We start from the raw sequence: 11,637 nt of genomic DNA on the forward strand, positions 1-11,637 counted from the left end.
TTGTGTGCGATCGGGCATACGTGTGTGTGAGCGGCTTATCGATTCGCCGACTAGCCGCGGGCGCCTTTCTTCATGTGCGCCGTATCTGTAAACGTGTGTGTCGTACCTGCGTTCCGGGAAAGCAATTAAACAGTTCAAAGAAAACGAGACTTTTCCGGACGGCTCGAGAAAGTTCCAGAACGGACACAAAAGAGTATATAAAGAAAGGGACGATCGCCGAGAGAGAAGTAGAAATAAATTGACCGTTGCAGAAGTGAATCAAGAAATAAATTGACAGTGATAGAAGTGAAATAAATAGAACAGTGAATAGTAACAGTAGTGTAAATAAATAGAATAATTAGGTACTTAAGTTTAGTAATAATTTAATAGTGTTTTTAAGTTCAATAATCATTAGTGTAAATAAATAGTTTTCGTCTTAGAAGTTAATTTGTTAAACCCACGAACATTACATTATAAAAGCAGTTATGATGCTGGCCTACAGGCGCATGTGTGCCGATATCAGCGTTGCTAGACGTTCCGATTTTGGCAGGACGTTCCGATTTTTAAATCAAAATGAAATATCCAGTGCACGACAGGCTCAGTCCCGCTTTTCGGGGATAACTCGACCGTGCGTGCATGCCGCCGGCCCGACGCGTAATGAAGATAAGCGTGCGGGAGAGAGAGAAACAAATTAAATCTTCACAGAAATATCATTAGTTAGTAATTCTTATAGATAATTATTTTGTAAGTTTGAAAGGCCATATTTTTCAAATGAATAAAACTTTTTTGATTTTGATTTTTTTTATTTTTTTTTATTCAGAAGACGAATATGACTCAACAATTTAACGATAGGGTAAATCTGATTTAATTTATCATATTTTTATTAAAATAGATTTTCTATGGCTATTTTTGCTATCCATAAACGTAATTTGCACTCAAATAAAAAGATAAATATTTAAAAACTTCTGATTATATACGTTTTTTTACTATGTTCCGCTTTCGACGAAAGAATCCCGCCTTTTTCACTGAAAAAGTCGACTTGGCAAAAAAAAATTTGGCAACGCTGGCCGATATGTAGATAGGTATGCAATATTTTTTAACGATTAAGACGTGCCTACTGAAGAGAAAAAGTGTCGACCGACGGACCGACCCATGCAGCCACGCAGTGTTACGAAAGACGCGCAAGTGTATGGATGGACTTATTTTTATTGTTTTTCTGTATTTTACTTTAATCATTTAGAATTGTATTTTAGTTTTCGTGTAAGACATTTTATGTTCAGTTTTCCATTTGAGTTATTTTAATAAATGTTTTCGCTCAGTGTAATCGTTTCATTTTACTATAACAACGTCTAAAAGAACCAATTTACAACATTTGACGACTGTAGCAGAATCCATCGTAATTGAAGTGATTTTAATCTAATATGAAGTCCTTCATGCAAATTAGGACAGTGCAACGCGCACTTTTTACCAAGAATCTTAAAGAGTGTCACCCGCGCGGAAAAAAGTATAGCGATGCAATCCCTCGAAATACGAGTTGCAGATTGACAGTTTGTCGAAGCGCTTTATGTAACAAATACGACTGAAGATGTTATTATAAAAGAGATCGAATCTCAACAACTATATACAGTTTAGGACCTGGTGGATAAGTTAATTTTTGTAGAAAATGCAAGCACCAATGAAAGGCCGGTGGTACAAAATCAGGTTAAAACTCGTAAATGACTACAGTTTCGGTACCATTTTCAAAAAATATACGAGGACCTTTTTAGTATTTCTAAAAAAGACAAGCTGAAATACCTCAAACGATAATGAAAAAAGGCTCAAAAGCTGAACGCATAATAGACGGTTATCCCACAACGCCTGCGAATTATGATAAAGTATTCGAGAGCCTCAGAAATCGTTAAGAATGGGATGATCTGATCAATTAATTGAATATTATATTACAGCATTGCTCAACTTGACGCTTCAAAATGTTACAAACAAGGACAAACAGTATCGTGATTGTAAGAACCTTCTTTACGAGGAAGAGATAAATAGTGAAAGAAAAAAGTCTACGATAATACCCAGAGGCAGATTAAATGTCGAGACCGCTCTAGGCTAGCACCTCATAGGCGCCCCTCTGGCGGTCATATATTTTGCAAAATACTTTTTTTTTATTAGGTACTTCCTTATTTTTTTTTAGGTATAAAAACTTCTGCGCGCGCCCCTTTTTAACCTTGCGCCCCTAGGCATATGCCTACTTTGCCTTATGCATAATCCGCCACTGATAATACCTATGGTAAATGCGAACCTTCAATTTTGTTCAGATTTAAACTTTAGTCTTCGATTTTTTGACATAATGCTTTATGCTTATAAGTTTAATAACATTTTAATAAATAATAAGAATAAATGTATTAGATATAGGTAAACTCAAGAAGTAGAGTTAGTTTTGGAAAAATGTACGAAAAGGTATGTTTACGTCTGAATTTGTCTTAAAAGTAAAAATGATATAAGCAGAACAAAAAAAAGCCAACACATGAGAATGAAAAATGGAAATAATCTATTTAAAAGAGGAAACAAATTTAAATAGTAATTATCTAATTTGCCTATTTTCTTATGAACATTCGTTACATTAGACGACATTCCTAATCAGTGTAATCCAAAAATATACGTCTCAAGGATAAATAGTAAAAATTGAATTCGTCTTTTCAAACATTTCGTCATTATTTGTTGACGATATTTTCAGTGGTTTAAATTGATTTACCACTGAAGATACAGTCGGAAAAGAACAGCGAAACGTTTGAAGGAGAAAAAAGTCACGACCAGGGACGCAACAAGGGGGGGTCCACGGGTGCCTGAGCACCTACTCGATTGGGTTAGGCACCCAGTCAATTCCAGTCGATTCAGATAATAACCCAACTTGAAAGTGCGGCTCAAATAGCTCGTAAATGAGCAGCCGAACTCAATCTTTTCAGTTTATACACACCCGCAGTATATATATATATATATACATATAGTATTATAATGGGAGCACCCAGTCAATCTGTAACGTTGTTGCGCCCCTGACTACGACTAAATAGCTGAATTAAAAATCACACTTGTGGACCTTTGCATCATTTATCAAAAAAAGAAAATAGTGCCACTTACCATCCCTAAGCGTTTGTTCTAATCGTATGCAGTCTTTTGTACGTTTAATCTTGTTTGAAAGGTGTTCGATGGCAGGATTGGTCCTGGAAGCAGCATCGAGTTCATCATATTGTATGCCGTGTTCGGAACTGCCGTTTGAGATAAACGATGATCCGTAACAAAGATCAGACTCATCCCCTTCTGCCGTTGTATCACCAGCTTCTTCGTGCTGTACCAAATGATTGGAATCGTCCATATCAGTTTTCGTATGAACAGCAGATGCCGTAGGTGAACGGTGTCGCGCTGGCTTCGGCGGTGGACCTTCCTGGACCTGAAACAAAAGGCAATGGAATTAATAAGAATGCAATTTTTTTTTAGATATTATATAAATAGTTAACAAGAACAAATAAAATGGAAATGGATAAGTAGCCTGTTTTCCTTTTGACCTGGCATCTCTGGTTACTATATTTGGAATATTTACCCCAAGCTGTTTCTGAAAACCATGTCTAATAAATTTGATTGCCGACATCCATAAGCACAACAATTCAATACCAAAGAACGTAATTTGATTACACCTTGTACGGCGTTTGACACAAGTTCCGATCTTAACTCTTTTAATGGCGAAGCCGAGGACCCCAAACGTTGTTTGTGCCGAACTTGACAAATTTTTTAATTTTTGTTTTTGTCGACAGGATGCTCGTTATATTTATAAGTATAACAATATTTAAATCTAACATGCTTAAGAAAATACCATAACAGAAAAATAAAACCCCTTTTACAGACGATTGATTATAGCCAGCAAGACAGACATTAAAACTGTTTTACATTAATTTAGTTTGGGCTGATTTGCATAGGGTTACTTCGAGAAATTCTAGTGCATAAGAAAAAACTAAGTATTAATTGAAGATCCATCATCTCTTACACCAATTAGTTAGCCCTAAGGAAAACAGTCTTGCTTTCTTAATTGCCTAGGCGTGTTTCAGAATGCCTAATTTACAGAAAAAAGTTAAATTAAACTTCGAGTGCTTCATTTTTACCAACTCCTAATGCTGATGGGCGGGCAGCTTCTCTGGGCAAAGCCTGAAGACTCTCTCAGCCTCTTCTTAGAAATCGTGGGAATAGGTGGTGGTGGTGGTGATTGTTGGGATGAGAAAGATGACACGCACAAAACAAAGACAAAAGAGAGTAAAAGATTATCGGTGGAATATTACTGTGTATTTGCCTAAGTCATCCAAGGAAATCACAGAAAAACTTGGACCGGAGCAAACGGGCCCGGAATCGAACCGGCAGTGTTCTACCTACTCCGACTGCTAATCAGTGACCATGCCGCTCATCGTCAGTAAATTTGCAGATCAGCTTTGACATTTATATAGATTGTGTCCGCTGTATGTGAATAATAGGTATGTACCATTACTTCTAATTTACATATACACTTGAATGCGGATTGTGGGAATTGGGCACGTTGTTGCATTAACCACGAAACAGAATTAGTTAGCAATGAAATACAATTAGGGAATATCTATCGTATATTGAACTAAATGCCAAAAATGTTTGCGGAACGCCTATTTTGGTAAACTGATAATTAATATTGGAAAGTATGCAATTTATATTCAAAAAATAAGTAAATATATAAGTATTATCATAAAACGTAATGAGCATTTTGTCCTATCGAATACAATTTATGTGTATCAATCACCAGCAGGATAACTATACAAATATGTACTTAAATAGATGTTATGTATCAAACTTCTTAAATACACAAAAGTACACAAGTTAAGAATGATAAACGAAAAACGTAAAATAGAGTTTACGGTCAAAATATCAATATTTTTATACTATAGTACACGTACATATATATTAATAGGTAGGTATTAATTAAAATTGAATTAATTTCAAATTAGCAAAGTTGATTGGTCACTTTGTGGTTTAAGCAACTAGAATACACTCTCAATGACAATTTGCTTTTTTGCTTACGTATCTTGAAATAAACAAAACATCCGACGATTTTTATTTTTAAACGATTTCAGACTGGTTTGTTAACAAAATAAAAAAAAAAACTTGATTATAATAGTAAACAAATTATCTCATTGCTATTATTATGGGTGTTTCTAAAATAAGTGGCAATCATAAATGGTGTTAACTAGATATAATAAGGAATCACATGGTAAACAAACAGTGAGAGTCAAAAAATATAGAAAACTAGGCAAAATTGTAATCTGAAGTCGGCCCTAGGCGTGAACTGGCAACGTACCGAAATTGCGATAATTAAGCAACTACATCGATGAAAAATGTAAATAGTGACGGTTGTGGAACATCTAATAAATAAATATCAACAGCTTATTACTAACCTAATACACATAATAATCTTTAGACGCCCACTGAGATAACAATTAATTAAACAACTACTTTGTTCATCGCTGGTGGAATGCAATACTGTTCAAAGTACACATCGACATGGTATTAAGAACACAAAATATAAAAGAAATAGTCGTACAACACGGGTACTACAATTGATGGAATACGGCGTTGGAATGTTGTATTTCCCTACCAGGGCCGGACTGGGCCTTGACTGTAATTTCAAATAAATTTTTTTCGAAAACGGTAAACATTCGGACCACTAAACATTTACATAATTTTCTTCTTTTAGAGTGCCTTATAACCTCCTGCAAGTTTGCTATTTATTTCAGAAACACTACGAATTAATAATAATTGGTTACTTTGCATAATTGGTTACTTTGNAATTTCCAAATTAACCGTTGGCGAACATAGAAGTGAAAAGCGACTCGACCCTCTGCTTTATATCCCTACTACTCCTTCCGTCCTGACTTATCTGACTTCTTAGATACCTGAAATCGGCCACTTCTTCTAATTTTTCGTCTCCTATCTTTATATTCGCTCTTTCCCTACTTTTCCTTCCCTTGCATACCAGTATTTGTTTTATTTTTATTTATTTTCATACAGTACTATTTTGTCAATACCGCTTCCATGATGCATTTATGAATAAATATTCCAAGAATAATCATTCACTTCTCTTCGTTTTCATTTCGTTCGTTTCATCTGTCTTACTCCAACTATCACCCTGTACATGCAATATAAATCACAGCTCCAGAAGCGATAAAGTTTGTTCCATTTGAAAATGTTAATCGCTCTTCCGTTGGCCGTGTTTAATTGCAATCCGCAGTTTTAATGGTGGTTTTCGAAAGGATCACCGTTAGAAACTAGTTTTAGTGTAAGTGCTTAAGTTTAATCAGTTGTTTAGAAGTAAAGAACTGAAATTTGAACTCAAAAATCTAATGACCATTCAAGAAAACACGAAATAGCTCTTGATGCACTTATGAATTAATAAGTCGTATAATTATAACAAACGTTGTTCGTTTTCATTGCTTGCTCTAGTCAATAATAGCAAAAAAAAAACAAATAAATAGTCTTAGTTTTTTAAAAGACGTACCTAACAAATATAACACTATAACGCAAAATCCCACATAAAACGAGTAAAAAATATTTATATCAAAATTTGATCGCTTCAATGAGGTTACGGCTTCTATGAATGATAGAATTATTGAAGTAACTTTTAAAAAATGGATGAGTAAACTTTTGTAAACCACTCGTTTAATTTCATTACGAACCACCACTGCCCCACATATTTTTTTTTTATATTTCATGAGATGAATAACCTGGATTCAGGTAAGTATTTAGATCTTATCAGTTATTTTAAGTACCACAAGCGTAAACTTGTCAAGGTTCCTATTTGAACTTTGAATAGAAAAAGCTTGGCATGAATTGAAAGTATTTCTGCGTCAATTGCGGCGCCAATTTTTTAATACATTCGACACTACATTTTATTTGGAATGATACCAAGTGCACCACAAAATCAAACTGAAACACAAAATTGTGAGTATTCTAGTATATTAGCAGACGAAAAATACAGGTGGGTTAATATTTTTCCTTTAATTAATAATTCAGGTAATCTAAAAATAAAAATTTTTACACGTTTATAATTATTATTATAATTTATGGTTACTTTGGTTAGTACTTTTTTGTTTTTGAAGTGAAACTTCTTTATCGACAGTAGGAAGGAAATTTACTAGGGTATAAAACCGAAGTGTGACGTCACGCGTCAAATGTCACACGTTACGTGTGACCCCTGAAGGATATGTCCAAAAGGAGTCAGTTTAACAGGTTTTAGAAAGCTTTGTTTGTGTTTGTTTTGATTTGTAATTCCTCTGCAGTTTTGTATGGTGCAAGCGTAAATTTTTTTAACAAAACTAAACCAATATGCTGCATTCGTTCGCTCAAAATAAAGTTGTATTTTCTGGTGTCTAGTTGTTAGTTAATGCAATAGTTTAAGCCAATTTACAACCTATAAAAGTTTTACTTCTTGCGCGTGTACAATAATATACGCTTGTCTCCCTTTTTTTTTAATTTGAGTCATCCTTCTGCAAAATGATTAATCGTAAGGCCCGGCGGCTAATAATAATGTTCCATAACTTCCATGAGTTTCAACTTTTAAGCAGTCAACGTGACGATATACAGCGTAACGTTCCTGCACAGGTTTGATACATTCAGGTGCATTCACCGACGTGCGCAAAAAGCGATCCCACCGGTACGGCACTGCATGCCGGATCGTTGTCATACGCTGCAACAGCAAATGTTGCAATACCAAACAGCGTGCTATACGTTCCACCCCCTGTAGCGCAGGCTTCGCAGTGTCTACTTATTACAATAGAATATTGTAAAGTCATTGATGTGGTGTTGTCATCAACGTTTAAAAGAGCTTTTAACTCTACTTTTAATAAGAAAAAGCAGAAAACGGCGGGTAGAATACTGGGTACATCCACTTAACATGAAAACAGTGGAATGACATACTTTCTTCCAAGCACTTTCCCGGCCAGTTGCACTTTTATAGTTGGATAGACTTGTATCGTAAAGAATGGGGTGCTTCTCCACCGCCAAAATCAATCTTCTTTCCGCTGTATTATTTTATCATGTAAAATACTCATGTACCTCATTCATACGACAAACCTAAACTAACTGATGCCTAATTCACTACATCTGGCGTCACGTTCTACTTTACATGCGCTTTGTTGCGTTGTACTCGGCGGCATTTGTATTCTCACTCATTCGTGCAAGCGCATTACAATTACATTTACAGACTGCGAAACAAAGCGAAGATTAAATGGTAATTTTTTACATTACTTGACATTGGAATTGAGACATGAAGTTTAGTCAGGTAGGTAGTACTCACCAAGTAAAGTTGTGTAGTAGTATTTATTGGAATTTTGTTTATTATTTGTTTAAAAATCAATGTGACTGAGATACAGGCTCTTAAAGTTTTCTTAATCGGAGGAAATTCCGGTAGGTACGGCCCTGGCTTCAGCCTTCCGTTAGCTGTTCCCGCCAAACATCGTTTGTCCTAAAATATATCCTCTTAACATTATTCCAATATATCAGCAGAGGCATTAAAGAAACTCGAGTGTGTCATAAATCTATCTAAATAAACAATGACGTCATCAATGCATATGCAACAGCTGACGAAAGGCTGCAGTCAGGGCCGTACCAACCGGAATTTCCTCCGATTAAGAAAACTTTAGGAGCCTGTATCTCAAGCAACATTGGTTTCCGCATGGAATTAATACTACCACACGATTCTACTTGGTGAGTACTACCTACCTGACTAAACTTCATGTTTCAATTCCAATGTCAACTAATGTAAAAAATTACCGATGAAATTATTGATAGAATAACTAAAGCCACACTGTCACCGTGGAACATTTGCATCGTTATTTTGTCATCGGTATCGTTCTACCACTGCAATGACCACTATTTTTCTTTTTATTTCTGTTATGCCAAATTTAAATTGAACTACTTAAAATATATACTTGATTTGTGAACGCAGGCTCATTTTAATCATTTTAAACGGATAATTATTCCCTATTCCAAATAACAACTCTCCTAATTTTAGAAGAAACTGAATTCCACCCCCCCCCCCAAATCCGTCATTGTAATACAAATTTTCTCAGGATAATTCGAGAATGAAGAACTGAAATCATTCATTCATTCCTTGGCAATTGCCATTATATTTTTTTATAGTGTTTTATAGTAGATACGCCATTTTATTGAATCCAGTATTTTTTATAGTAGTTATTACAATTTTAAAACTAAAAATTAATTCACAATGAGCTTCATTCATGCGAGAGCAAATTTTCCATTTATCCTACATGCAAGAGCGACTATTTCACGTTGTAAACTACCAGTTCATGTTATGTACCGACGTGGAGTGCCATGGAGTCACTTAAAACTCACGTTGACGTTCACGTTTTCATAATCTAAGCTTTCGCTTAGATAGAACGTATGAATGAGCCATATAGTTTAGTCGGTAGAGAATTTTCCCGACATAAGTTTGTTACCGGACGGGAGTTGTTTCTTGTTGTAGACTTAAAAACTTTCAGTTTGATCCGCGGTACAATCAATTTTGTCAATTAGTTATTGCACAAATCTCAAAACATCGTCAAAAATTGCCATTTCTTGCGTATTGATCGTTTATTGTAAAAATGATTTTTTGAAATGAAACTTCTTTACGCACGGTAGGGTAAGTTCGGGTAACGAAATCATACAACGGATGTCTCGTAGTGGGGTTCTCTTGAACCGTGAGCGCGCTTTAATGCAACGTTCGTTACAGGTAGGGTTGCCACCCGTATATTATTATACAGTACTGTACTTTAATTAGGACAATTGTACTCTATACTTTATGCGACAAATAATGTACGCGAAAATACTTTATTTCCCATGATTAATTTCTCTGAGATTCGTTTAAGATATACTATATAAAAAGGGCGGTTGTACGAATATAAATTTAAAAAGCAATATTAAATTTGATAATTTTGTGAAAATAGTCGAAACTTTAAATCTGCAAAAACTTAATGTAAATATGGATGATCTTTAAGGAGAAATTTCTTTATTAAATAAATTATATTATCAGATATATAATTCTAATGATTTTGCAGAGTTATCTACTGCACAAAAATGGCAGCAAATATTTAATAAGACTGACGATAATTTTTTAAATTTGTCGATTTCCGCCACATCAGCATTTACAGAGTTCTTTTTTGGTGAGTATCAAATGGCTAGACAAAAGAAATAAAGCGTCTCTAAATCTGATAAACAAGGACTACTTATTTACTTTAACTTAAATCGAGACTGTAAAAATGATGTGCAATTGTTTAGCAATTATAATTATTTGTTAAAAGTTATTAAAAGTAATGAAAAATACTTATGCTTTTAAGCAAAATGATAGAGTAAAATAAATTGTACTTTATTTTGACACAGCCTACTTTTTTTTTCTACCTTCTATAACCAACGTCCTTTATTTATATAAAAAAGAGTGGCAACCCTAGCTACAGGCAACTCCGGCATGTATAGTGTAAAATTTAAATTCATAGTGTACAAATAATACCATTAAACCAATTCTTTAACCCCTATCCTGGTATGTTTGTGTGTTTGAAGAAGTTTCACTTCAGTAGCGTGTTGTATAATTACACGTGTTATAATTTTTAGTGATTTTATCACATTGAAATGAAGGTTTTTAAAATTGTAATCGAACATGTTTTTGTGGGCGTAAATTGGTCAATTTGTTAGTGAAATATTGTTAATTGTTTATCCCAACAGACATGAATAGTTATTGCCGTAACTGTTTTTTGAGCAAACATTTTCAGTTGCACATGGGTTCAATTTCTTTATAAAGGTGGAGTTCTTTATATCCCGTTAAGGCAAATAAAAAATTCATTTTTATCCCCTTCTTTATTGTTGTGAATAGTCGTATTAACTACTATTTCATCCATTTCAACTGCCAACTATCAAATAATTGAAAGTTCCCATTACAACTACTTACTCTAATGTTAAACTTGTTAAATGTTTGATTTTCGACTTACTTTAGCCCTTGTCCTACGTCTCTTAAAACCTCTCGTGGTGGTCGATGACTGTGAGCAGTACCGTGAGTCTCGTATTCTCGTAATCGTCTCTGATAATTGTCTAACTTCTTCTGCAACTGAGATATCACATGAGCGCTTTTTTGGTTCTTCTTTTCGAAAACAGCTTTTATCCTTTGTAATTGTTGTTTGTCAGCATTAGCTGCCAAGTGAAGGTACTCGTTTACATTGTCTGAAACAAGAGACATGCTCATTTAAGGATTCCCAAAAGGCGAAAAAGGTGCCGCCAAACCATACAAACACAATAAAAGATTTAATTGAGAATCTCTTTTCAATATAACAGTCAATAATAATAATTTTGTTCGTTCATGCCAAAAGTACTCAAATTTAAAGACCATGAACGAATGGTTTAGTTGATAAATTTTAGAATTCTTAATGTAGCGACCACGAGCGTGATTGTGTGCGATCGGACATACGTGTGTGTGAGCGGCTTATCGATTCGCCGACTAGCCGCGGGCGCCTTTCTTCATGTGCGCCGTATCTGTAAACGTGTGTGTCGTACCTGCGTTCCGGGAAAGCAATTAAACCGTTCAAAGAAAACGAAACTTCTCTGGACGGCTGAAGAACTTTC

At 34.8% G+C, this 11,637-nt stretch overlaps 1 protein-coding gene across 1 annotated transcript in view; it reads right to left on the reverse strand.

Annotated features, from left to right (window-relative positions):
* LOC108739383 (transmembrane and coiled-coil domains protein 2) overlaps positions 1–11,637 on the reverse strand; it is a 93,534-nt gene that overhangs the window by 37,338 nt on the left and 44,559 nt on the right. The window contains exon 3 of the mRNA XM_025978518.1: positions 11,010–11,238. Coding sequence (XP_025834303.1) covers positions 11,010–11,238 — 229 coding nt within the window. The remainder of the gene's footprint in view (positions 1–11,009; positions 11,239–11,637) is intronic.

Source organism: Agrilus planipennis, unplaced genomic scaffold (assembly GCF_000699045.2).
Source record: "Agrilus planipennis isolate EAB-ADULT unplaced genomic scaffold, Apla_2.0 scaffold219, whole genome shotgun sequence".
Classification (NCBI taxonomy): Eukaryota; Metazoa; Arthropoda; class Insecta; order Coleoptera; family Buprestidae; genus Agrilus; species Agrilus planipennis.